The following is a 27879-nucleotide window of genomic DNA, read 5'->3' on the forward strand; positions in this document are numbered from 1 at the left end:
GGCATTTGCTGTTTTAATGGAGATAGCTGCCATAGACAAAATTATCGGGCCCAGATTAGCAATGCGATTACCATCCTTGCCTGGAGGACCAGAGGATGGTGTAATTTAGGTCTTGGTTCTTTCTGAGCTGATGAAGAGATTACTGAATCTGGTTTTGTATAACCAGTGAGGCAAGCCGGGGCTAAATATGGAGCCTTATACTTTTTTTCTCCACATAAGGTATCGGTATTGGAACTGTAGCTTTTTAAACTTTCGACCACACATAATTTATAATAGGTTGCTCTTTGAGTCATAAATAAAAACTGGTTGGTCTACAGACATTGTTGGTAGCTTGAATTTCTTAGCTGCTCTTTCTATTAATGAAAATTCATGTAGACAAATCCTGTGTAGAATTATATTGATTTGGCACATCATCAATCCCACTTGGGACAATGAATTCCCATCCATTATCATCTTGTACTCTATCATCTTATGGAAGCTCATCCTTTTCCTTATACGGAATTATTGGAGTCAACATCCTCCATGTCCTCTCAGGACATGGAAGAACAGGACTGGAAGATATTTCCATTGGAGGTGGATCAGGAGGTAGTGGTGACGGTTGCTGAGGATATGCAACTGATAAAGGAGTAGGTGGCAGACTAGATGCAGTAAAACCAAAGGAGTATGATTAGCCAGATGTTAAGGTAAAAAATTATTAAAAGAATCTGTTGCAACGTAGATAAAAAGGCCATAGGGATTTGGACCACATCAGGTCTCCATAATATCTTGGTGGTCTGTCCCAGATACCAATTCAAGAGGTTTGAAACTTGCAATCTTGCTGATAATCATTTGTTGTAGAATTGTCATCCATTTCTTCCTCAAAATCTGGGACATAGCTTACATCAAATTGTGTTGGGCTGTAATGTGTTAACGAGGCATAATCACTAGCCTCCTGTTCTTGGTCTGGGTGAAATATTTGAGCTGGAGGTAAATTCAATGGTCAAAAAATATCTAATTTTAAGTTTGTCGTCAACTGTGATTTTGTTGATGGTTTAGATGATGGTATGAATGTTGCTGATGGTGATACAGGGGTAATCAATGGCGTTTTTGATGGTTTGGTTGTCGACATCTGGGTCGCCGTCAATGGTATGGCCATTGACAGTAGGGTCAATGTCAACAGCTTAGTTGTTGAGGTTTCTTTTGAAGATAGGTTTTTGGAAGATGTATTTTTCTTTACTACAGGTTGCTTCCCTTGATAGTGCTTAGATGTATGCTTATCTTGATTATTACCTGAGGAGGTGGCTGCAAGCACTGTGCAAAATAAATCATGCTCACAAAACTGTACAAGTCTCCTCTTGTGCGCTGCCTTTGTGGCAGTGCTTGGAATGGCACTTTTCATAGAATCTTCTCCTGAAGAGGGGGCATGTCCTTTGAAAGGAGGCAAACAATTTTTCCTCATAAGGAATAATGCCAACCTCATTTCTTTGTCCTTAAGAGTTTTAGTTGTAAAAGCCTTGCAAATATCGCATTCTGATGCCCTATGATTTGGATAAAGGCAATAAATACACAGAGAATGTGGGGCTTCAGTGTATATCTGCTTGTTGCTACAAGATGAACAAGGTTTGAAAAGAGATTTTATCCGTCTGTCAGTCATTGTGACATTTGGCTGTCAGATAAAAAGATCTCACTGGCCCAGAAAAAAAATGAATCTTTCCTAAAAACAATTCACAGCAGAGCTAAAGATATTGCTGGTTCAAATTCAGGCCGATCAGAATCGTAACAATTTCAGGTTCACTGAAGGGTTAGAACAGAGCTCTACCAGGGGTCTCCGTCAGACACTAACTGCGGCAGAAATCTGAGCTATGGTGGTCTATAGCGGGAGTAGGAGAGCTTAAGCATCCACCTCATTGGCTGAAGTTTGGGTTCTTTTCTTAATGTGCTACTTAATAGATAATATTTCATGCCTAAGACCATTTAAAGACTGTATATAGCTATTTTCATGTACTGGGAATTCCCAGCTTACAACAGGAAATGATTCAAGCATGTTGAATACATAAAACATCCAGTGTTGGAGCATTGAACTTAATAATGTTCCCAAACAGATATTTACCTATTCAATACAGCTCGTTTTACTTCTTCCCTCCAAAACAAAGCTACAAAAGAACCAGCAATGAAGGGTAGTGAAAACAAAGCACACCTGTTCTTAAGGGGACAGGTCAAATCCTGTAGTCAGATCTGCCTATACACTCGTCTGGCCATGTACAATGGACAAGGCAATCATTTTGATCAGTTAGACCACCAAATTGACAACATGTAGCAGCTAACTTCTTGTGTTTCATAATTTTATCAAAAGTTAAACTGGGGTGGCATAGTGAGCAAAAGAACAATGCCTTCAACCCAGATCTCTTGACTGGGGGCAAGTGCTTGAATAGTTTCAGCACTCTGTCCATCACCTTTTTGTGTTTGCTATGTTCGTCCTAAGTGACCACGGGTATGCCCAGGCATGGGTTCCGTGCTCGCTGTGCTAGTGGATTCAAGCTAGCATGGCTGATGAGGGGTATTACCCAAAACTGTCCCAGGATGCTGGTTTCCGGTCCAGGGAGGATCCAGCTTGGCAGTTTGAGCTGGTCTATTCTCATGAGGAGCAGGGTCAAGATTGATTTGCGTATGGCTGGGTCCAAATGGGGACGGCGTAGTGAGCAACAGAACAACTAGGGGGGAATGTTTGATTTATTCAGCATTCCGTCCATCATTTGTTGTCGGAGCACTTTACCACGAGTGGAATGGCATGCCCAGATGTCGGTCCCTTGCTCACTGTGCCACTAGATTCAAGCTAGCCTGGTTGATTAGGTATGATACCCTGAAACCGATCACAGGATGCTTGTTTCTGGTCCAGTTCGGGTGGATTGTTCCCATGAGGAGGAGGGTCAAGACTGATTTGCATATGGTTGGGTCTGAGCTGGAGTGACGAAGTAAGCTTAAGAACGATGATGGATTCAACGCATATCTAATAGTGACTGGAGGTGTCTGGAAAGTTCCCTTGTGTTTGTCTTGTTCACTCTAAGTTGTCAGGGTATGCCCAGACGTGGGTCCCTTTCTCACTTTGCCACTAGATTCAAGCTAGCCTGGCTGATATGGGGAGTTATCCCGAAACCGTTCCTAGGATGTTTGTTGCCTGTCCAGGGAACATGTGGCTTGGCAGTTCGGGATGGACTGTTCCCAAGAGGAACAGGATCAAGGCTGATTTGCATATGACTGTCTGAAATGGGGTGGCAAAGGGAGCTAAAGAACGATGATGGGTATAACCCAGATCTATGACTAGAGGGGAGTGTCTGAAAAGTTTCAGCGCTCCATCCATCATCTCCTTGTGTTTACTTTGTTCGGCAAGAGGTGTGGCCAGAGCAATGAGAAGTCCCTTTCCCTATGGTCACTCAAAGCCAGCTACAACTGTAGCTTTTTTCCCACTGGATTTGATGCCACCCTGACAATGGGGACAAAGGCTAGACCTTTCCAGGTTTTACATGACATTTATCTTTGAAGGCGATTAAGTTCCTGGGTCCACCCCAACTGATCTTCCTGCCAGGGAAACACCTCCTCACTCCCAGGCCGCTGTCCCTGCTCTGGGAGCAGTTTTCACATCTCATTAAGGTCAAGCGCTAATAGTAAGTTTTCTTAAATCCAACTTCACTATGGATTTGGGCTTTTAATTAATATTTAAAAGAGTGAACTGAATTATTTTTTTAGTTCGTCCCAAACTTCAGATACATAATTAATATTTTAATCTGTACTCTTTTTTTCTCGTAGGAATACCAGTCTTCCACAGTGAAATTAGCTTTGGGGTACTGGCGTTTAAAAGGCTTATATAGAGGTGACTATTCCAAATTTAAAATAAAGGTTTCTCCCTAGTAAAAAGGGCTATTTTGACAGAGCGATTGCAGATTGAAACTGCAGCAGCCAGGCTACAGTGGTAGGCCTGTAGTCACGTTTTCCTTGTGACACTAATGGGTGCTGCCGTCCACCGGTGACATTTAACTTTCTATGCAATAGGTGTATTTTCTACACCAATTAGTATGACCTTATAAGAAAGTTAAATAGCCAATTAGGAGCAAGCCAATTTAATCATGTTTTAGGGGTCAGAGCACATACTACTGGGCACTGGACAGTAGTGCCTCAATGTGCAGAGTCTAAAAACCAGCAATAACATTCTGCAAACAGTGGAGTGAACATGCAAAAAGGGGCATTTTCTCACTTTACCTATCATGAGAAGGGCAGTCCATAAAACAACATTTATTACAGTTTGTTTATGATCAGGACCTTGCAAAAGAAAGAGGAATAATGAGAACCCAGGAGGGCGATCCCAAGCAGGGTTGCACAAACTAGGCACTAGGGAGGGGGGGCAGCCCTTTGGGCAAGGGCCTCTGCTCCCCCAATAAAAATGTGGCACTTTCAGTATTTCTTCCTCTGGGGCGGGAGGGGCAGAAATTACCCTAGACACCAGGGATCTTTTTTGTATAGGTCAGGGGTTAGAACCCTCAATATGTTGGAAGAAAAGGACACAAATTTGGCGAGAATTTCGTATGTGGACAAAACGTTACAGGGGCCTAAGCACGAAATACCCCAAATAGCCAAAAAAAGTCCCAGCAGTGAAAGGGTTAACCTCCTGAAAATGAAAAATTTCCGAGTACACATGAAGGGAAGTTTCAATTCTATTAAGCACACGGAGGCAAAGATTATACTCTACTTGCTTTTATTTCATCTCCAGCAGTGTTTAACTTTAACATAAAAAACTATCTTTCGCATGAACCATAGGGAAAGGTCAGCAAAAAGGAGGACCAATTCTCTTTGTTGACTGCGACATTATGCCTGCCACCGAATTCCTCAGGTCCATCTTAGTAGGTTCTGCGCCTTCAAGAAGTCAGAAACAGAGATGAACCTGAACTAGTATACCATGGATTGTCTGAAAACTATAACCAGGCAAGCAAAACACAACAAAATGGGACATTCTTATGCAATGCTGTAAATGGAAAACTAACCTGGTCAATAAAGTATTGTAAACCAATTTAAGATTATACTTATGCCAAATGTAAATCTGGAACACCCCATCCCCTGGGGGCCTCTTGGGCCGGGTGGGAAAAAAGATGACTGATAACCTCTGGAAACTCTGGGCGGGAATAATGCTTGCCTCCGTGTCCTTAATAGAATTAAAACTTCCCTTCATGTGTACTAGGACATTTTTCATTCTATGGCAGGACCAGAGGCGAAGATTATAATGTTCAAAGGTGGTCAACAACCAGAGAAGCCATGTCCACAACTGGTTTGAAACAGAATCTTTAAACATGGAAACTGAAGACCAGTCTGCGGCATTAATTATGTCTTCAAAGGCGCGCTCCGAGAGGGAAAGCTTTGGAGGCAATGGGCCCTCTGACTGAATGGGCACCAAAGTGCAAGATGTCAATGCCCTCCTCTTGCATGACCCATCTGATCCATCTAGCTATGGTGGGTGTACAGACCACTTTGAAAGGTTTCCCGAGAGAAATCAATAACTGGTTCTCAACCTGGGGACGATGCTCATTTGTCATACTTTCATAAGCCTTCAAACAGCGTACAACACACAGCTTCGGGTGCCGGTCAAATGCAGGGTATGAAATGGTCCTGGACCCCGACTTCGAGCATCTAGAAATATGGAAGGTGACCCCCTGAGGGGTGAAGATTCAGCCAGAAAGATCCAGGGCTCTCACATCAGACACTCTTCTACAGGAGACCAGGCACAAAAGAATGGCTAGTTTTGCTGATAACTCTTTCCCTGACAGGTATTTATTCGCTTGCTACGTCTTAAAGAGGAATAATACCATGTTAACATCCCAAAGCTTAGAGGAGCTGGGTTGCGGTGGTAGCGACGGACGGATACCTCTCATGAGCTTGCAAACAAACAGGTGCACGCCCACTTCTTCCACTTGCACCGGGGCATGGCCTTCCGAAATTGCGGCTCTGTAGGAATGGATAGTGTGGTATGCAAACCTTCAGAAGCCAGAAGTTCAGGATGTAGACCACTTAAATAAATTAATCGATATTGAAAAGCGCGAACAACTCCACGGGATCTTGATCATTCCTAAGGCACCAACCCACCCACCTGGGCCAGGTTGATCTGTAGCGCTTGTTGGTGCAGTCTGCCCACGCTGCTGCCGGAATCTTTTGAACTTCTCTTGGTAGGTCACAGTGTCTCCAACGCTGCCGGAAATGCGCCAGGCCATGAGTGGCATCCGGTTCTGTAAGATCAGAGGATAGGGACCTCCCTGGGGATCCCGAAGGATATTCTGATCTTGGGGTAGAAGGATTGGAGAATCCCAGGAAAGTTCCAGAAGAACTGGAAACCATACTGGAGACCTCTAATAGGGAGTGATCGCTTGCTGTCTGAGGACCTGCGCTAATAGGCGCACTATAACGGCAAACAGAGGGAATGCGTAACTCGACTCCTTCGACCAATCTTGGAGGAAGGCATCCGTGGCTGCTGCCAGGGGATCCAGCTTTCAGTTGAAAATTTTGGGACGATGATTGTCTAAACGAGAGGCAGAAAGATCCGTCCGAAAACAGACCCCACACAGATTGCAGTCTCTGGAAGACTCGAGGGTCCTGCTGCAGAGGATCATGTCTGTCCATGCCCTTGAGCACCAGTCCGCAATCACATAGGACTCCTCGGGAAGGTATTTCGCCGACACGGAGACATTGCGGTTGAGGCAAAATGTCCAAAACTCCTTGGCCATGAACGCTAGTGCCTTGGACTTGGTGCCGCCCAGGTGGCTTTTATATCAAACTGCTGAGACATTGTCTATTTTGAGAAGTACGCTGCAGCTGACCGTGTCCTTGGTCCAACACTTGATGGCAAAAAAGCCCGCCAATAGTTCTAGGCAATTGATGTGGAGAAGTTGCTCATCTGCGGACCACATTCCTCCTGTAAAGGAGTCCCCGCAGCAAGCTACGAGCCTGATTTGCTAATGTCAGACTCTATAATCAAGTCTGGGACAGAGCCAAATATGGCATGCCCGTTCCAGGCCTCCCTATGGTCTAACCACCACCACATCTCTAGTCTCACTTTCTCTGTGAGTGGGACCTGCTCCGAATACTGCAGGCCCTTCCTCAGGTGGGAGGCTTTGAGACGTTGGAGGGCCCTGTAGTGGAAAGGGCCCAGAAAGATGGCCTGTATAGAGGACGACAGAAGACCCACTATTCTAGCAATCTGCCGCAGAGAAGTAGTTTGCCTGGCTTGGGTTCTCCTGATTTCCCCAGAAAGGTAGTTTGCCCCTCCAGTGTAAGGAGGGACTTCTTTTCATTGATAACGAGGCCCAGTCCTTGCAGCAAGGCCACCCCCATCTGTAGTTGCTCTGTCAGCAACTACAGCCAAGAGGAGGAGGACTGAGCCAAGAGGAGGAGGTCGTTGAGGCAAATGATGAGGTGGAACCCCCGAGCTATGAGGTACTCCACCACAGGCTTGAGGACCTTGGTGACGCACCAAGGAGCGGAGGATAGCACGAAAGGGAGGGTAGTGAACTCGTACGCCTGGCCCTTCCACAGGAATTGAAGAAACTACAAGTGAGGGGGACAATTGGGACCTCCAAGAATGCGTCTTTTAGGTCTAGATGCACCATCCAGTCGTTTGGGTGCAAGAGTTCCCCCAGCAGGTGGATTCCCTCCCTTTTGAAATGGCGGTAAACCAAACAGCTGTTGAACTCCCTTAGGTTTATGGCCGAGCTTTGGACCCCATCGGACTTGTCCACAAACAAAAGGTTGCTTAGGAAACCCCGTCGGTAGAGGGAGGCATGGGCAATCGCCCCTTTGCGTCCCCCTGGACTGGACACCCGTAGAATTCTATACGGAAACCCTTGATGGTTTGGAGAACCCATCTGAGGTAATAACCTCTCAATTGTGTGTGCACAAAGCCAATCTGCCCCTTACTTGTGACTGTGAGGAAAGGCAAACTCTTACCTGGCTGGGCCTGGAAGTGACCCCTGGTGGTGCCTCTGGAGCTTCGACCCTTGTAATTTCTCCTGGATTGGAAGAACTATCCTTGCTTGGGTTGCTCCTGCGTGTTCATGAAGTTCCTGGCAGGGGCTTGGGTATAGAAGCGGCCAGTCGTGCGCCCCCCCGCCACTGCCGGCCCCAACGAAAACGTTTAGGTGGAAAACCCTCTATATAGAAGCTTGCGTCTAGTCCAAGGTGGTAAATATGGCCACGAATTTGCTCAATTCCTTGACAAGTGGCTCCCCGTAGAGCCTCCCTTGAGCCACTGCGCCTGCCTCTGAGGAAGCAGGGTCACCAAGTTTGGGGTCAACCTTTAGCAGACGGGCAAGCCGACTCGCAGTTCAGAGGGCGCAATTAGAGTTACCCTGAAACACTATGGAGCGATGAGCCCAGCCTGACACAGACTCGGGAGAGAGAGGGGAATTGGAAGCCTTAGTTTCCTCAGCAAGGTCCAGGATCTTGGTGAGTGGGCCACAGGCGTCCGGGAGCTTACCCTGGCACACACTCCAGGACCCATCAATCCCTTTCTTGGGGTCACAGATGTACTTGAGCAGGAATATGGCCATTCTGTGTTCCATCTCAGAAGTGAGCACCACATTACCCGCAATGGCGAGCGGGCATTCCACCTTAAGGCAGACTCTAACCTCCTTCTCCAGGGGCTTCCTAAGTTGAGTCGCTACGAACTGGGCGACCTTGTCGCCAGGAACCCATTCCGTGAAACGTGGGTGCAAGAGGTCCTCAGGGACCAGCTGGTCTGAAGGGGATTCTGCATCGCCCGCAAGGGGCACCAGGGCCTGGAGGGGCCCGCTTCATCCGTGGATTTGCTGGGGGACTCGTCGCCCCGGTCCCCCCCCCACCGCGATGACAAGAGGGGAACCTCGCTCAGTGCGTCAGGGAGATTGAGGGAAGGGCAAGCTAGGAAGGCCTTCTGAAGGTGTTCAAAGGTGCCAACATCAATGGCTGAATCAGATTTGCGCTTGGGGGAACATGTAAGGAAGGGGGGGTTCCACTAGGAGGGGAGTTGTCAGCATATGCATAGGCGATTTCCATGAGGAGCCGATCAAAGAGGCCCATGGTCGCCGTGACTGCCTGATGAAAGGAGGCATCTACCGCCTTGAAGAACTAGTCGTCTAGGGGGGGGACCTGTAGGGACTCTTCCTCGAGGTAGCCCTCCATGACCTCTGCAAGGGGCCTCACCAGTTAGGAAAATAATAATAATAAGACAGCGGGTGGGGAGCATACTAGTGACCTCACTGCCCCACGAAATCTGGCGAACCTCAGGCTCCTATGACTCTGGCAGCTGTGGCAAGCCCTGAATTTGGTCGCGCAGGTGTGAATACTGGGCACAAGCTCCTCTGGAGCGGACTCACCTCTATAAATGAGGGTATCCTGGACGCCTGGGCTGGGCTCCAGTGGCAGCCAAAGAAGGCAGGTACTATCCTGCTAGGAGCACCTTGGATTATCAATTTGAGAGGCACAGAATGACTGGCCTGTTTTAGAGACAGGCGTCAAGCTGCTCCAATTACCAATTCTGTGGCACAGAGTTTGACGCAATTCAGACGGGCGTCAAGTTGCTTAAATTAGTTGAAGATCCGTTAAACACGGGCGTCTCAGCTTCCAGGCGGCTCGAGGCAAGTGCAGAGGCTCAGCGGGGATGCGTTGCTGTCAGATTTGAAACTACTAGGAAAAGCACGTCACCCGTGGAGCAACGAGACACGGTTCGCACCGTACGCGCACCAAATAGCAGCACCGTGCCGAGTCTTCGAACGGTGCCACGCATGAGAGACGTTCCCGCGACAGTGGTAAACGCTGCGCACCGCTGCGCAACAGTAGTAAGGCTCAAGAGGCATTCAAACTAGAGAGAAAACACCAATAAGATCACAAGAATAAGAGGGGAAAAAAAATGTCAAAAATAAAAATCGGTTAATTAACTGCCGGAGAGCATGAAAAGAAAGAGGACGTATTGCAGAAGCCCTGTGCCTTTTAGGGAGTCTAAGACGGTTGATTGATCCTTCTTTTTGGTGACCTTTCCCTACGGTTCATGGGAAAGATAGTTTTTTACGTTAAAATTAAACACTGCTGGAGATGGAAATAAAAGAAAGTAGAGCATAATCCCCTCCTCCGGTCCTGTCATAGAATAAGGGGCAGATTCCGATCTCGGTCGGAAGGGCACCGAATCGGGTTTGGCATTAGCGGACCTGATTCAGAGGCTGAATTTCTGTCAGAGTTGTAAACGGGTCCGGACGTCGAAGTACGATGCGAACAAGCGTGAAATCTCCGTCCGAATCGTATCCGGGTCCGAACCGCTCCGTACGACCGAGCTAGTACGATGCTCGATTCTGACAGCCGGATCGAGTTGGAGCGCCCGGCTCGCAATAGCTCCCGGAGTTGGACTTCGGGGGTCCACGTCGGACCCCCGGTTACCTACAGCCTTACGACTCGGACACAGGGGGAGACCCATGGGTCTCCTCAACACAGGCATGTACGGTGCAGATGGCACCGACGCTTACCCACGGTAGGGGGTTCACTTGTCCGCGACTTACCCATTCAGTCAATGGGAGCCCATGTACGAGTCATACGACCGGCTCCCATTGACTTCTATGAGCGTCCGACCAAATCAAGTCCGACAGCATACGGCCGCATCATACTCGCTCGGTCGGACTGCAGGAGTCCGGATCGCTCGGAAAACACCACGGATCAGGCTTGGTCGGAATGCTTTCCGACCCAGATCGGAATTGGCCCCTTAATGTTTACCTCATTTTAACTATTAATCCACTGCTCGATAGACAATCTAAATTTCCTTTTAGGTGAGTTAAAAGCTAATTAATTCCATAACATGCTCAAATATACTAAGGTCTCTAATCTATGACATCAACAGCGCCATAAGCAAAACAGTTTCATCATTTTTTTCCTTTCCTATAAGAGTCCGTAAATGGTTAGACCATTTACCTTTAGCTGAATAAAAGCATGTTGCCGCCATTTATAGTGTATTTTGAAAGCAAAAAATACTCCAGGCTCATTTTGGGAGCTGTGTTCATATTTTGATGTAACGTCACAATTTTATAACAAACTCAGAAAAATTACGAGACAGTGATTTGTTAGGAGGTTGAGGGAACTTTAGTTGAAATGTCATTAATGTGAGATGACCGATTAAGTGATTCAATGCAAACTAATTGTAAATTGAAATATTAACATTCAAGAGATTTAGGCGCTGCAAGAATTCCCCTTCTTCAATACGCTATTAGTATTTAGTAAAGTAGTGGAAGAGTCAGATAAGTGTATGAGGACACAGAAGAAATGGACATTAAACATCACAGTGAAGTAGAAAAGAAAAATTGGCCAAGTGGCAATTTGCTACTGGTGTTTTTGCTACCAGTAAGCATTTTTACAAACCAACCTATGTACTAATAGGTTGGTTAGTAAAGTTTTGATTCCCAGTGGGTCCTAATTCGACCAACATCATGAGTATTAATGCAGTAGGTCGCAATTCCGATTGGTGACTAGCACAGGACAGCGATCACTTAACACCATATCTGTGACCTACTTTAAATAACGTAATTCTTTTTCCTTTTAAATGCAGCATGTTTTCGTAAAGGAATTTGGTACCCTGAACCACAGTTTACTCTCCAACAATAATTTTTTGCATTCACAAAAGGAAGTGGTCGGTAATAGTTATATGATGGCTGATGAAACAGAGCTGAATGAGAAAGAATGTATTGTGAGCAGGAGTGTGTTTGAGAACATGGGTGAGGCTGACTAGAAAAGGATAGCTGGGTGTTCATGATGTCAAATGGGGCATGGGAGGTACAGGATAGTGATGTTTACAGATATGACATGGGGACTTTATTTTACCTTAGATCTTATCTTAACATGCTCTGGCATATTTTGAGACTTTTTTGTAACTGTAGATTTAATTGCCTTTTAATGTGGTTTCACTCTGCTCTTATCTTCCTTTGCGTTGAGAGCAAAGGGTATACACTATATTCTGATAGTCCCTTTTCATTTGCAGTGAATGTTGATGTGTATTTCAGAATGTTTACTGAGGGAGGACACTGTTCGAGCTCGAGACAGCTCTGAAGTGGTTGCTAGAGAGGAAGTAGTGTCGGATAGTGACTACCACAGAGGAATAAATCATTGTTACTTCTTCATCTTATACCTCAAAAAGCGACTTAACCCCTTGGGCGCGGCCGCAATTCTGCACGGCGTTTTTTGAAGTGGGCGGGTTTATGACAGCCCCCAGCCGTCATCAGCACACGCCCACCGTAGTGCATGACGGCTGGGGGCCGTCATCAGCATCGAAGGGGTTAAAACACTTTACAAAAAAAATTTGAATACCACAACATGTCAAGCAAAAAAGATGCTGGTTATTTAGTGCAGAATGAAAAGGCACAGAGAATTCTTAAAATCAACAATTTGACAAGTAATATGGCCAGCTGGTTAGAATTAAAACAAGATATGATTAGGGTGCCATAATACGCGATACCGGAGGGAAACTAAAATCGTATAACAACATCAAATCCAGACAATCCCAAGAATTATACAGTACACAATTGATGTGTTTTTATAGACCCATGTCATACCCCTTTCTCTCTGGAGCAGACTAAGTGGAGCTACAACAGCCAATAGAACCTGATGAATTAAGTTTTGGTAGGAGGACTTTGAATGTAAAACAAAATTCCCAGACCATGTGGGATTAGTACTGATTATTTTAAACCTACTTGTGTTTTTAGCAGTCCTGTTTGGGGAAAACAACCTTCCCCTGAGATTACAAGGTTACTTCTAGTGAAAAAGCCCATTTACCTTTATTCTGTTTTCTTCAGCCTCCAGTTGTCTAGAAAGATCTAATAATCTCATACTAAGCTCTCCCCGTTCTTCCAGACCCTTGTCTTCAGAAAGTTTCTGCAACTTTTGCAAACAGTCCTTTGTTCTTAACAAATCAACATCTGCTTCCTTAAGCTTTCTTGATGCATTCCTCTCTTGTTCCTGCGACTTCTTCAGTAGTCCTCTTAGTATCCGTACCTCACTATTATGTTGTGTTATCAGCTGATGCAAGTCATTTTCGGTACTTTCAAACTTTCTTAGTGCTTTAATATGCCTTAGCTGAAGCCTTTTTAAAATCTTGTTCTCCATGTCTATAGCTTCGAGCTTCTGCTGGTGCTCATGGAGTTCATTTTTAAGCTCTTTGATACGACGAAGTCTTGCTGATAATATACGTTGTGCCACAACATCCTTTTCACCACCGATCTGATGGTACTTTAGACGAGTGCTCTTCCATGACTGAGTTTTTTTCCACGAATATCTCATGCCTCCTGCAGGAATGGCAAAATACAATCAATTTTCGGAATTTATGCCTGCTATAAAAATAAAATACCTTTATAAACAGAAAAATACAGAAACACTTTCCATGTGTGGCTAATGCCACTATTTGTACAGTAAACTAGCCAGCAATCACTGGGAGACATAAGATTTTCTCAGCTAAATATTATAATGAAAAATGTCCTGGCATTCGTAACGGAAAGTTTTAATTCTATCAAGCACAAGGAGGCAAGGAGTAAGCCATACTTTCTTCGCTTTAGTAAACAGCAGTCATCTTGAAGATTCACAACAAAAAACGTCATTTCCCATAACACCTAGGTAAAATACGAAAATTCAACCATCTAATCAGGAAGCAGAATATCCTTCATATGCTCCTGTCCTCGCTCAATCATCCTCTTTCTTCCTGTGACCAAAGCCAGCGATGGAAAACGTTGCTCCTGTTTGGCCAACTCCGATCCTCCAAGAACCCAATGGATTAAGCTTAAATCACCGAGTTTCTCATAGCTGAACCAAAAAAGCAAAACGACCAGTAATAATACAAGGCACTGGAAGAGACAAACTGCTGCCTCTACTAGAATTTCCCCTCATGACAAGTATTTAACAGAATTGAAAAGCATAGTACTTACATCCAAAGAATCACATCCTATATCTCTGGGTGGGCAATGAACACAAAGAGCGCTGGGTAGATTAATACTCGCCTCTGCATGCTTAACAGAATTGAAACTATCCTTTACGAATGCTAGGAAATGTTTAATTCTATGCCAGGACCCAGAGGCAAGGATTATACCAGTTTGAAGCTCATCTATCACTAGAGCCGCCATGGAGGGCACTGGTTTGAAATAGAACCTTTCAAAGGTCAAATCTGAAAACCAGACTGCTGCATTCATAATGTCCTCCAAGCGAGCTCCGAGAGCGAAGGCCTTTGACGCCACAGCCTCACTAGTAGAATGTGCTCCGAACTTTGGTGCCAGCCTCTGGCATGGTCCATTGAACCCACAGGGCAATGGTCGGGAAGAGACCGCCTTATACAGTTTATGAAGGGCAGTGAGTAATTTCAGCTCCCCATGATAGCAGAGCTCCGGGAATTAGACTTTGTATGTCTAGAAACATGGAATGTGACCCCAAACAAGGTAAATGTTCTTCCCGTAATGTCCAGGGCCCAGACATCCAATACACTTCTGCATGATACTAGAACCAGAAGAGTGGGTAATTTTGCAGACAACTGCTTGTGATAAAGGTATTTGTTTCTAGGCCAGGAAAGGAACAGATTCCTTACTGTGTTGCCGTAAAAAAAAAAAAGAACTGAATACCTTGGCTCTGGAGGAAGAGAGAATCTGAAGCCTTGGAGAAGCTTCTGGACCAAAGGATGTTCTCCCACTGGAAAACTCCCCACATGGGCATGCCCCAAAGAAATCACTGACCGATCTTTAGGCCATTCCGTCTGCCGCCAGCGAGGCTAAGAAATTCAAGATATGGACAACTTCTGTCTCCACAGACTTGAAGTCCCATTGCTGACACCAACCCAATTACTGAGACCACACTGAATTTGATCTTATCATCCACCCAAGCTCAGGAGATGATATGATATATGATATGATATATGATAAAAAGGATTTGTATAGCGCTCGTTCACCAATGGTTTCTTGGCGCTGGGGTGGGAGAACGTGATGAGAGGGATGTGATTTATTGGTTGTACGCCTGAGAGAATAACCATGTTTTAAGGGATTTCCTGAACATGGGATAGGACTCAGTTTGACGTAAGGTGTGTGGCAGTGAGTTCCAGAATTGGGGTGCGAGAAAAGCAAATCTCAGCCCCCCGTGTTTCTTGCGCTTGACGGTGAGGGGTGTCAGGAGATTTGCGTTGGACGAACGGAGGGAACGGCTAGGAATGTAACGCTGGATTCTGTTGGAGATGAAAACAGGCCCATGAGATGAGAGAGCTCTATGGGTCAGGCAGCCAATTTTAAACAGGCAGCGTTGTGCCACTGGGAGCCAGTGGAGGCCCTTGAGGAGGGGTTTCACATGATGTGATTTGGGTAGGCCATGCACGAGTCTAGCTGCCTGGTTCTGGACCAGCTGAAGCTTCTGTAGCTGGTAGGCGGGAATCCCAGAATACAGGGAGTTGGAGTAGTCAATACGTGACTTTACTAGGGCCAATGTGACCTGGACCAGGGCCTCAAAGGAAAGAAACTTGCTGATTTTCCAGATCCTGCGCAAATGAAAGAAACAAGAAGAGACCACGGCATTTACTTGAGGCTTAAGGGTGAGGTCGCTGCTGATGGTAACTCCAAGGCTCTTGACTGCTCCGGAGGGGGTAGGTGGAGGACCCAAGATGAGTGGCCAGAAGCTGGGGTCCCAGGGATTGAAAGAGGGCCTGGTGAGAACAAGCTCAGTCTTATCTGGGTTTAATTTGAGTTTGCTTGTGTTCATCCATGAACGAATGAATGTCAGGGTGGACTGAAAGGATTCGATTGCGGAGGGACAAGGATCAATGGTGAAAACAAGCTGAATATCATCGGCGTGGTTAAAGATGGCTACGTCCCTCTTCCTTAGGTCCGATATAAGTGGCCGGATGTAGAGGTTAAATAGAAGCGGGGAGAGGGAGGAGCCCTGAGGAACCCCACAGGTGAGTTCCTTGTTTTCCCATACAAGGTTGGATAGGCGTACAGCTTGATGACGGTTGCTGAGGAAGGAGGCAATCGATTTTAAGGGGATGCCGGCGTCCTCGACACGGTCGACCAAGAGATTGTGGTCGACCGTGTCGAAGGCGGCCGACAAATCCAGGAGGACGAGCGTCTGAGAGATGTTTTGGTCAGCGCCTCGTCTCAGCTCGTCGTGGACGGCTAGCAGAATGGATTCAGTGGAGTGTTCGGGTCTAAACCCAGCCTGGTGGGGGTCCAGGTAGTGTGAGTGTTAAATGAATGTGCTGAGGCAGCTTGTAACATAAGCCTCAAGGATTTTGCTCAAGAAAGGCAACAGTGAGATGGGTCGAAAATTACTGGGTACAGTGGGGTCTGCGCGAACAGCAGCATTTTTTCGAAAGTCCTGGGACTTGCCATCAAGACCTGTAATCCTCCACGCCATAAGTTTGAGGGTTCTGTTCATCGTTAGTTGCTGGGGAATTCCTAGAGGGATCCCAGAGGAGATTCTGACCTAGGGGAAGATGGATTGAAAAATCACAAGAAGTTTCTAATAGAACCGGAAACCAAACTTGCAACTTCCACATCAGGGTCACTACCAGCAGATCCGTGAGCTGCCTGCTAGTATGCCCAACAAGTCTCATTAACATGGCAAAATTAAGAAAGGCATAACCCTTCAAACAACCAATCTAAGATGAAGGCGTTGGTCACTACCGTGCTGGAGACCGGTCTCTAACTGAAGTACCAGGGAAATTGATGGTCCAGGTGGCACGCAAAGAGGTCTATTGTGAAGGTTCCCTACCAGTCTGAGAGGGCTTGAAACATGGCCGGGAGTAGTTGCTCGTATCCCAGAGGTGTCCTGATTGCCAATCCGCAACCTAGTTGCCCGTGAGCTGGAGGTGTTACACCACCACCGACAAATGGTTGTTCAGGCAGTACTTCCAGAAACTCTTGCCTTGATCCTGGAGGGCTCTTGGCCTTATGCCCCCCAGATGATTAATGTAGCAGACTGCTGCTACATTGATTATTCTTAAGAGCACAGAACATATGGTGCATTCTTGGTCGAGCATTTTACTGTGAAGAGCCCGCCATCACTTCAAGGCAATTGATGTACTGGGATTGTTCTGTGGCAGACCATCTGCCTCCAGTAGTGAACTCCCAACAGCGCAACCCCCAACCAGTGCCACTAGCTTCAGACAATCACCAGGTCTGGTTGAGAACCGCAGACCGGATGCGAGTGCCTAGTGTGTGAGGGCACAGTTAGCTTTGCCTACGAAGATATTTGCGCGCTGGGCCAAGTCAGAAAGGACATCCAGGGAGATGAGATCCCCTGGGGAGTTACATCCTCCGCCATGTCCAGAATTTTGGTCAATGGCCCACTCATGTCCAGTAGCTTATCCTGGCATGACCACCAGGTGTAGTCAATCCCCTTCTTCTGGTCCCCAACTTACTTGGTCAGAAGGGTGGCCATTCTGAGGTCAATTTCCAGTGTTAAGCCTACTTTGCCATCCAGCGAGGGTTCGGGGCATTCCTCCTGCAGGTGGTTGAGTATTTCCTTATCCAGGGGCTTGCGGAGCCTACCTGACACATACTTGGCCTCCTTATTGGCAGGGCTCCATTCGGAGAAAGGAGGGTGCATCAGTTCCTCAGGGCCAAGCATGTCAGATTGTGGTAAGGCCTGTCCCAAAGTGGGGGGCGGGGTGTGTGAGGGGCTAGTCGTCAGGTGCCATTACCTGTTGTGGTCCAATTCCCTATGGACAGCGTGTGGGATCCGTATGAGGCTGGGGTGGCACGGGAAGCAAATCAGACCCTGGTGTCTGCAGGTCACTTAATGCATCAGGCAAAGTTGATAGTATGCAGCCCAGGAAGGGCAATATAAGCCTAGAAAATGTATCTAGGGCCACCACAGGATCTGCGGGCGCTTGCACGGGTTCTGCAGGTTTGCGGCGGGCAGCCCCGGACGTAGGGGGCCGATGGCCCAGGTAGGTCTACCATCGGGGCGAGGGGTTGTAGGCACTTTTGTGCCATAGCTAAAATCTTCCTCTCCAAGGGCGCCATCACGTCCAAGACTGCCTTGTGAATAGAGGCATCTACCACCTTGCAGAACTCACCAGTAACTGGGAAGTATGATATCTCCTCTTCCTCAGCAAACAAGTTCACATATTCTTGCATTATTTATGGTGGGCAAACCCACTTTTATGCAGTTACAGAGGGCAATCAATAAACTCTGGGGAACCCAGAAGAGTAGAGGTAGCGAAAACGTTATAGTTATGTAATATGGGGGGCTGTAAGCCTCACAGAACACTATATACCCTTGTTTTAGATTGGACTAATCACACACCGCCTGAGACAGTGTTCATTTTAGTATGCAGCTTCTACCGTTGTAAAAGCGCTTCAAATATGGATCCCAGCGGCATAATGACTCCAAGCGGGATGGGGCACACCCTGCACCTATAAATGCGGTTGGAGGCACTTGACTGTCAGTCAGGGGAAAAGCTGAAGCGTCCACCGATCCGCGGAGGCTGGCAGAAGCGCAGGTTTCAAAAGAGACGAGGGGCTCATGCCCAGATATCCACTTTGCGCCTGCCTCGTGGCTCGCAATGGCTGAACACTAATTAGCCTAATGATCCAAGTGGCTGCAAAAGAACAATAAAGCATGCCGCTATCCATACATAGTCAAAACAACCAGTAAAATAAGGGCAGTATGATACTGAATTGGGAACGGGGAACAGTGGTCCCAATACTTATCTTTACAGCTGCAGCAGTGAAGGGAGAGGACTAATGAGATAGAGGACAGGAACATATGAAGGTTATCCTGATTCCGGATTGGATGATGGACTTTTATTCTTTTCTCTAGGTTTTATGGGAAATTAAGTTTTTTGTTGTATGTCTTCAAGATGGGTGGTGTTTAATAAAACAAAAAAGAATGGCATAATCCTTGCCTCTGGGTTCCGACATGGAATTACATTTGAGATCTCCAATCACAATCGACAACATGTTTCAAAGTATGAATACATTTTATTCTGTATATTATGTTTGAAGTTTTTCCTAGAAATTATAACCAGGTCACTTTATTTTCCAATGCACATAAGGCATTTACAGATCATCAAGGCTCCATGTCCAGACTTCTATCTCCACATTTCTTTGTCCATATTTCTAAAACTGAGAGGTGGCTCCTCCGGAATGGTCTAGGAGAGTAGCCCCATTGGCTCTGGGCCAGCATCTGAAAAATAAAGCAATATTTTATAATTGTTTTATTTTTTTAGCTGCTGAGCCAGCACTGGAGGGGGGGGGGGACCATGGCCGGGCCATCAGAAGGGAGGGGGAGGAGGAGTGGTGTGTACACTTCTAAGTGCGCATGACTGTTTGGCTAGCCGTCTTAGGCCGGCCACAGACATGTGCAGTTAAGTTTCTCCAACCCAGCTGTATTACATATTGGAGAAACAGCACAGACTCGTTGTCTCTGAGCGAGCATCAAACTAGCTCGCTCAGGCCAATCCCAGCTCTACTCCTATGGTATTGGTGATAACTTGAGAGCAGCACAGGGATTGCACAGGGAGTCTAAGGTGTGTCTCAGTGTTTTGGGAGAAGGAAGCAGCAGAATGAGGCACGAGGCCAGCAGCTTCAGGTAAGTCTTATTATTTTTTTGTTTGTTTTTAATCCACCTAGCTTCCCACCATCGTGGTACCCCACCAGCACACCCCATGCACTGCTCCATTCCCACACCCACTCCATCACTTTCTGATTATGGCGGCTGCCACTTCTAGAACTGTTAAGCAAGACACAATGATTATCCATTATTTGTGATAGTAAAAATATGTTTTAACGTTTTTTGTGTTAATAAATGTTACAACAAGGAACAAAGATGGAAAATTAATTTATGTGTATTGCCCATGTGTATTAACAATGTGTAGGAAGTAACAGCTCGTTAAATTATTTGATAACTATTCAAACTCCCACTCAACAACCACTTACCATGGGCCTCAAGAACAGGAGCAAGGATGAGTATATTTATTTTTTTCTCTTTTGGTAAAAAAACAGAAAAACATCGAGAGTACACGTTCATATTATTTTTTTTATTCAAGTGTAAAAGCAGGAGTTTTGAACAGAATCATGTAAGTGAATAAATATGGAGATACGAGATCACAATTATTTCCTAATTTAGGAAACCTCATAACATGGGCATTGCAATGAAACAAAATTACCCAACTACTAGCTGTCTATCAGTTAAAAATTGTCTTCCAGTTAATTTTCTCCCAACTTAGATGAAAATGATAACACGTACAGGGATGCATGGAGAAGGAGATAGGCTTGTTGCTTTCTTGTTATTCTGTATTCCAGGCAAGCCGTAGCCCAGAAAGCTATACTTTCCATGTGCTGTGTGATTAGTGTATTATTGTCATCTAATCTGGAGTGTAGATTTTAGAATACTAGTTCAGGCCTTACTACTATTGTATCTAGACTTCGGAAATACTGTACTCGTGGTTCTCTTTCTTGCCCTTATGGAAGCTGTTGTAATTATAACACAATACTAATAAATCTTCCCTAGTTTAATGGCAGAGAAACCTTTACCAATGAACATTCTAACTGCCACAGAGTAACATTCCACACTGTAAATGATAAGCTGGAAAACCAATATTATAAACACATTCCCTCCCTTTCAAACAACAAAACAAAAGAAGACAAAGCAACACAAGATAACTTCATGAACATTGAATAGGATACGCAAAGGTCTGCTCACTCGAGCTGTATGCAAACCAGTGACCTGAACCAGCTACATCACTCCATCCCCCACGGACGGTTTATAAAAACCACTGCTGATCGTCAACAATCAACCAGTGCAGCCTTCCACATTCTCACCTGGTTTGATCACACCTCTCCCTTCTTTCTGAAATAGAGTCACTCTCCTAAAGTTTCCTGTCAGGCCATTTTCTAACTTTACCCAATTTCCGCCCACTTGTCTTGCTTCGAAAGGTCCTCAAAATTTGCACAGACCACCACCCACACCACCAGCCTTCACTTTCATCCAATCACCAGCTTCAGTTAACAGTTTCGTTATTGAATATTCTTTGCATCCAGAAACAATTTCATCTTGCTATCCAGCAACTAAAAGAAAACCAATTTGGTTCCTGGCTGCCTGCCACGCATCAACTCGAATGGTGCTTTGCCAGTACCAGAAGTCACAGAAGCGTGATGTGCCAATAGCATATTGACTGCCCTCTGCACATCTAAGCCAGCTTTATATGCTAGTTCCATGGTACCCTACACTAAACGATTCAACTTCTCAACTTGGCCATTGCTCTGGGGGCCGAAAAGTGAAGTATAGACATGTTTTACTCCCAGATCAGGCAGGAATATTTTCATCTCAAGAGAGGTAAGTTGAGTACCATTGTCAGGAGAGATATGCCTTATCTTCCGAATATCTCTCCTAACACAGCAACAGTGGCCTTAGTAGTGATGCTTCTCATGAAAACAACTTTTAACCATCTGGACGTAACATCAATCAAATCATTTGCAAAGCGTGCTACTTACCCGTGAGGGTCTCAAGGCGCTGGGAAGGAGGGAGGGAGGGGGCGGGGGGCGGGAATAAAGAATGCTGCTACTGCTCGAAAAGCCAGGTCTTGATGAGTCTTCTGAAGGTCAGTAGGTCTTGGGTCTGGCGTAGGTGGGTGGGGAGGGTGTTCCAGGTCTTGGCGGCGATGTGGGAGAACGATCTGCCGCCGGAGGTCACTCTTCGAATGCGGGTGACTGTGGCGAGGGCGAGGTCGGCATAGCAGAGCTGGCGGGGGGAAGTGTAGAAGCTGAGTCGTCTGTTGAGGTATGTTGGTCCGGTGTTGAGTGCCTTGTGTGCGTGGGTGAGGAGCTTGAAGGTTATCCTCTTGTTGACGGGGAGCCAGTGCAGGTCTCTCAGGTGGGGATGTGGTTGCGGCGAGAGATGTCGAGGATCAGGCGTGCAGAGGCGTTCTGGATGCGTTGCACCACTAGCACCACTGCATATCTCTCCTGCTCAGGACGATAAAGAAACGGCCTACAAAATCTAAACAGCTATTTCCATACAACTTTTGCAGTAACAATATATTGATAATGTTCCGTCACTCCCAGACCAACTCTTACTCTTTTTTTTTTAGAGTTTTTGTATTCTTCACACCTTTCAACCCAATCTGTCACCTGCAAAACCATTGTTGGCTGCCAAAAGTTGTCTTTAAGCCTTTTGATGGTGAGGGTCTGTCCTAAATGAGCTAACTGTATGAGCTACCCCCCAACAATTGCCAGTTGCACACATTTTCCCCTTCTTATGACCAGTCCATTTCCCACCAGGGATCATTCTTCCACAACTTTATGGAATAGTCTATTAGTATCAGGTAATATACTCGCCCTTCTTATTTCGCCCCCGAGCATTTTTGTTACAGCCTCAAGAGTCGGATCTTTATTCATTGTCATCATCTACTCATTCATAAATACACAGCCTTGCAAACCCTCAGTTGCAGCCACCACTTCTTCAGAATCAAATGTACAGTCAGCCGCAGCCTTCTCAGGTAAACATGATAAACAATCTGTTACTTTGTTTTTCCACCCCAGCAGATATTTTGTTTCATAATCATATTCTTGAAGCTTTACAGCCAACCTAGCTAAGGGGCCTGAGAAGTTGATTGTGCCATTAGGCCCTAGAACTTGCAACAGTGGCTTATGATCAGTTCTTAATGTAAAATTTTCCACCTCAAATGAAGAAAGGAATAATTAGTGGTCGAGGCAGCTGCTAATGCTTTTCGCTCAATCCAAATAGTTATTTTCTGCATCACACAACAAGTGAAAAACAAGCTACCATTTTGTCCAGTCTTCCACGTAGTTGTAAAAGTACAGCTCCTATTCCGATAGTGTTAGATTTGGGGGTCTCTAGTTGGCACAGGTAGGTACTTGTGACAAATAGGGACCCTCTCCTCTAGTCAGGATAATGGATTACACTCCTAAAATAACCCCTGCTCACCTTCTAGGCAGCTTGGCACGAGCAGAAGGGCTTTACTTCAGAGGCGTTGTAAGTTAAGCAGTTGTGACCACATATAGTAACCCATTGACAACACTACAAATGAACACCACGCAGGTTTTATATAAAAAAATAAGTAGACTTTATATAGGAGTTACCACAAGACCATAAACGACAAAAATACACACTATGATTACTTTAAGATGGTAGATTTAAGCTTAGTTCAGTTCAGTTCTTAGATGCGACACTCACGTCAATGTACCTTAGGTTGCGTTGCGTTTCCAAGACAAGCAATGTCACAGCGATGGGAAATGTGGCAAAGTTCAGATACAAAGAAAAAAAGACGTGAAGATCTTCCAGATGCGGCATGCTTCTCGGGGTGCGAGTAGTTCTCGGTTCGATGCCTGGACTGCAGCAGCGACACCCTTAAGATACAGCAACAATGGCTCCAGCGGCGACGCTTTTCTCCCACGATGCGTGAAGCTTCAGAGCTTGCAACAACTACAGCGGCGACATCCAAGATGTGACGGCAGCAGCTCCGACGGCAGCGCGTTTCTCGGGGATGCGAGGTGCTTTTGGTCGATGCAGTGCAATGCGACAGTTCCAGCGGCAACACCCTCCTTCGGAGTTGCGACGGCAGGCATGGCGACACGCTCCGACCTCGTTGCAAGATTCTTCTCCTGATGCAATGCAGTGTGACAACTACAGCAGCGACACCCTCCTTCGGAGTTGCAAAGGCAGCAGCAGCGACACGCTACCTCTTCATTGCGGCACGCTTCTCTCCGATGCGGTGCAGTGCGACAGTTCCAGCGGCGGCACCCTCCTTCGAAGTTGCGACGGCAGGCGAAGAGACGGCGACACGCTTCTTCTCATTGAGTCGTGCTTCCAGCTCCTTGCGACACGCAGTTCCTCAGAAAGCCCAAAACAGCAGGAGGTACTTCCACAAGAACTCTGGGGAGCTGGGGGGGGTGGGGGGGGGGTGAAGTCTGTTGTCCCTGAGACTTCAGCGGGAGGCAAGCTCTTTTCCAAGCCCTTGGAGATCCTTCACAAGTTGAAAGCAAAGTACATAAAGTTCCTTTCTCCTTCCTTTGGCAGTAAGGTAACCCCTGCAGGCTAATCCCCCAAGCAGCACTTCAGCTTGGGAATAGTCTCTCCTCAGTTTCTTCAGGTTCCTCTTAGGCCAAAGTGATCTAATTTCATGGGATCAGGGTCCCAACATTTATACCCCAAAATCCTTTGTTCTCTGAGGGGAGAGGGGCATTTGCCCAGTCCAAACTAGTTCTGAAGCACTCTGTTTACCAGACTTCTCCTTTCCATTCACAGTGCAGAGCATGCACATCAGACGCCCCACAGGAGGTGGAACCAGCATTGTGGAAGGCAAGTACAGTCCTGGAACACTTTGTTTACAGGACTCTTCTCTTCTTTCAGGGTGCAGGGCAGAGACATCAGCTGCTCCCCTGGGGGTGGAGCCAGCATTGTGGAAGGCAGGCACAGCCCTATTCAAGGTTCAGGTGCAACTCCTCCCTCCCATCTAGATGCCGATCTCTCTATTCACCACTGGGTGACTCAGCCTGTCTCCTGGAATTCCCCAGCCTGGTCACTCACAAAACCAGACATAGGAATACACAATGTAGCAGAGGCAGGTTTGAATGGTTAGACAAGCAAATGCCTACGTTCTAAAAGTGGTATTTGCAATCACAGAATATTAAAATAAACTTTACTAAAAGATGTATTTTTTTATTCTGAGTTCAGGCATACTAAACTCGAAGTTCTACCATGTTCTCTGAGACAGTTAGCGTTATAAAATGTAACAACTCTTAACAGCCCATTCTGACCTAGAGAACAGGTAGCTTTGCAATAGTGAAAAACGAAATGGCTGTAATTCACTATTAGGACATGCCACACACATCAGGGCTTGTCCTCCTTATACTTACAATGCACTCTGTCCTTGGGCCTACCATAGGGGTGACTGATATGAAGAAAAGGGAAGGTTTAGGGACTGGGAAGTGGGTGCACTTGCCCAGTCAGCATGACAGTACCAGACTGCACGCAGGCTCTGCAATGGCAGACCTTAGACATATTTTACAAGGCTGCTTCTGAGGGTGGCCAAACCAGTGCTGCAGGCCCACCAGTAGCATTTGGATTTACACGCCCTGGGCACACTCTGCACTTGACTAGGGTCTGAAAAGTAAACCAAATAGCCAAACATGGAACCACTGATTAGTACATCAATTTACAGAGCACTCGCACTGTGGCACTGGATGGCAGTGGCACAGTGCCCAAAGCATCTAATACCAGCAAAAGTACATGCAGCAACAACAAACAATGGAAGGGAGACCCATGCCAATGGTGACAGGTCTAACAGATAGCATATGCATCAACTAGAAGGATTGTCTTTAAACCAACTTGGAAGGGAACTAACATTTCAGCATGTGGAATAATTAAGCTGCTCAAAAGCTTTTTGCCATGCCCCTTCCCATTCAACTTTTTTCCTTTCTTTAAAAGCTCTCTCAGCGGACTTGATATGCAAAGTCTCTGACAAATTTAGCATAGTACTGCAAAAGTCCCATGAATGATCTCAGTTTTTCTTTGTCATCTGTGCATTCATTATTGAACTGACTAGATCAACTTGTTGCTATATTCCTTCACCAGTGATCAGGTGGCCAAGGTACTCAACTTATTTCACCAGGAATTTGCTCTTGTCTTTTTGCAGATTCATGCCTGCTCCCGGGATCAGATTCGAAACTTCACCCAATACCTTATTGTGATCCTCGACTTTTACTCCAAAGACTAATATGTCATCTTGGAAGAAGACCACGTTATTTACCCCGGTCAATAGATTAGCCATTAGTCTTTGGAATACGCTGGCTGCTGAAGACAGCCCAAATGGTAGCCTGTTGAATTGGAAAACACCTTCAGCAGTAACAAACGCTGTCAAATGTTTGGAGCACTGGCGCAATTTTACCTGGTGATATGCACTCCTGAGATTCAATTTAGAAAAAGACTTGCAATTGGACAGTTGAAAAATGTATTATTTAATATTTGGTAGTGGAAAGCAGTCAATAACAGCTTGGTTGAGACTTTGCACATCCACATAAAACCAAAGAGAGCCATCAGCTTTCTTTGTCACGACAACCGGTGATAACCATTGTGTCGCCTCCACTATCTCAATAATTTGGTCTTTGATCATTTGATCAAGAATGGATTTCACCTCAGAACGGGCTACTGTATTCCTCACAGAGACATCATCTTTCTTTAAAATTACTATGTTGGTAGTCTTTTGGTTCATCTACCCCGTTCTGAAAAGCTTTTTTGAAATCTTTTAGTAAAACAATCAATTCTTCGTCAACAACCACTAAAACCTTTTCTGTTGCTTAAGGATTTATAATTATGTGCAGGTCGTACTGGGTAGACCAGCCTAATATTGGAGGGCCTTTGGCTGGCACATAGGGCCAGATGCATCAACCAAAAATGCGATCGCCACTGGTGCGAATTACCAATTGCGATCGCAAAGGAAAGAAACGGCATGCATGAAGAGAAATCGCTAGAAAAAGCGAAATCGCAAACGCAAAATTGCGAAATCGCAATAAAATCGCAGAATCAAAGCCAAACCCCTTTTGCGACTCGCAAGTAGCGAGAAACCAAGAAATTGCGATTAATATAGCGAAATCGCAATATCCAAATAGCGATTTCGCTATAAAATCGCTTTTCCCCATGCATGTAAAATCGCTATTTGCGATTCTGTCATTATTCGCTATTTTGCAAGAGCAGTTTACAGGGAATCACAATCAGGTGGTAAAAAAAATAAAAATTCCTACTCACCTGCCTGACATCAGAGGTGTATTTAAACAGACCCATGAGGCCCCAGTGGCCTTCCACAATGGCAGGACTCTACATATTTGAGAGGAGGAGGAGGATACTTGCAGCAGGCCAGGCCAGAAGGAGAATCCAGGATAGAATCTTCCGTCTGCGCATCACATTGTTAGGACAGACAGCTGAGCAAATTTATGATAAGTACAGGATGAATGCTGCAATGATACTGGACTTAATAGATGAATTGGACCCACTATTGCAGCGCCAAACACATAGGAGCCAGGCTATACCTACTCATGTCCAGGTGCTATGTAGCCTCCACCTCCTTGCCTCAGGTAGCTTCCAGGACATAGTGGCAGAAGCAGGAGGGGTATCACAGAGCTCCCTTTCGCGGTTCTTCAAATCCTTCCTGGCCGCCATGATGACTGTCATCAACAACCACATCACCTTCCCCACACCCCACAGGAATTGAGCCAAACAAAACAGGATTTCTACCAAGTAGCAAGGTTCCCACACGTGATTGGATGCATTGATTGCACCCACGTAGCCATATGTCCCCCTGCCGTGAATGAGTATATATTCCGCAACCGGAAAGCATATCACTCAATCAATGTTCAAGCAGTGTGCAATGCTGAAAACATCATCACCGACCTAGTCGCACAATACCCAGGAAGCACTCACGATTCATACATCTTCCGCCATAGCGGCTTGCACACACGTCTGCTCAGGGGAGATTTTGGCAATGGACACCTGCTAGGTAAGTGCAATACTATACACATCACTGACTTAGTCATGGCAATGCATAAGTGACTCTGACATCTTGCCTCTTACTCTGTAGGTGACAGTGCATACGCGGTGAGGCATTACATCTTGACTCCCTACCTGAACCCAGCCAGTCCACAACAACAGAGGTACAATGCAGCCCATATCAGGACACGTAACGTAATAGAACGGACATTTGGATTGCTCAAGAGTCGCTTTCGCATCCGGCATAAAACTGGAGGAGCTCCGCTGTACCAACCGGAAACCTGCTGCAGGATAATTGCGGCATGTGCAATGTTGCACAACATAGCAACAAGGAGAGGCATCCCCATTGAGGAATCTGACACAGAGGGCAACCAGCCCCCAGCGCAA

The 27879-nt window shown here is 46.0% G+C and overlaps 1 protein-coding gene across 1 annotated transcript in view; it reads right to left on the reverse strand.

The window, feature by feature from the left end:
• Nucleotides 1-27879, reverse strand: part of LCA5L (lebercilin LCA5 like) — an 861785-nt gene that overhangs the window by 565945 nt on the left and 267961 nt on the right. Inside the window, exon 3 of the mRNA XM_086936277.1 lies at nucleotides 12796-13304. Coding sequence (XP_086792403.1) covers nucleotides 12796-13304 — 509 coding nt within the window. The remainder of the gene's footprint in view (nucleotides 1-12795; nucleotides 13305-27879) is intronic.

Source organism: Lissotriton vulgaris, chromosome 8 (assembly GCF_964263255.1).
Source record: "Lissotriton vulgaris chromosome 8, aLisVul1.2, whole genome shotgun sequence".
NCBI lineage: Eukaryota > Metazoa > Chordata > Amphibia > Caudata > Salamandridae > Lissotriton > Lissotriton vulgaris.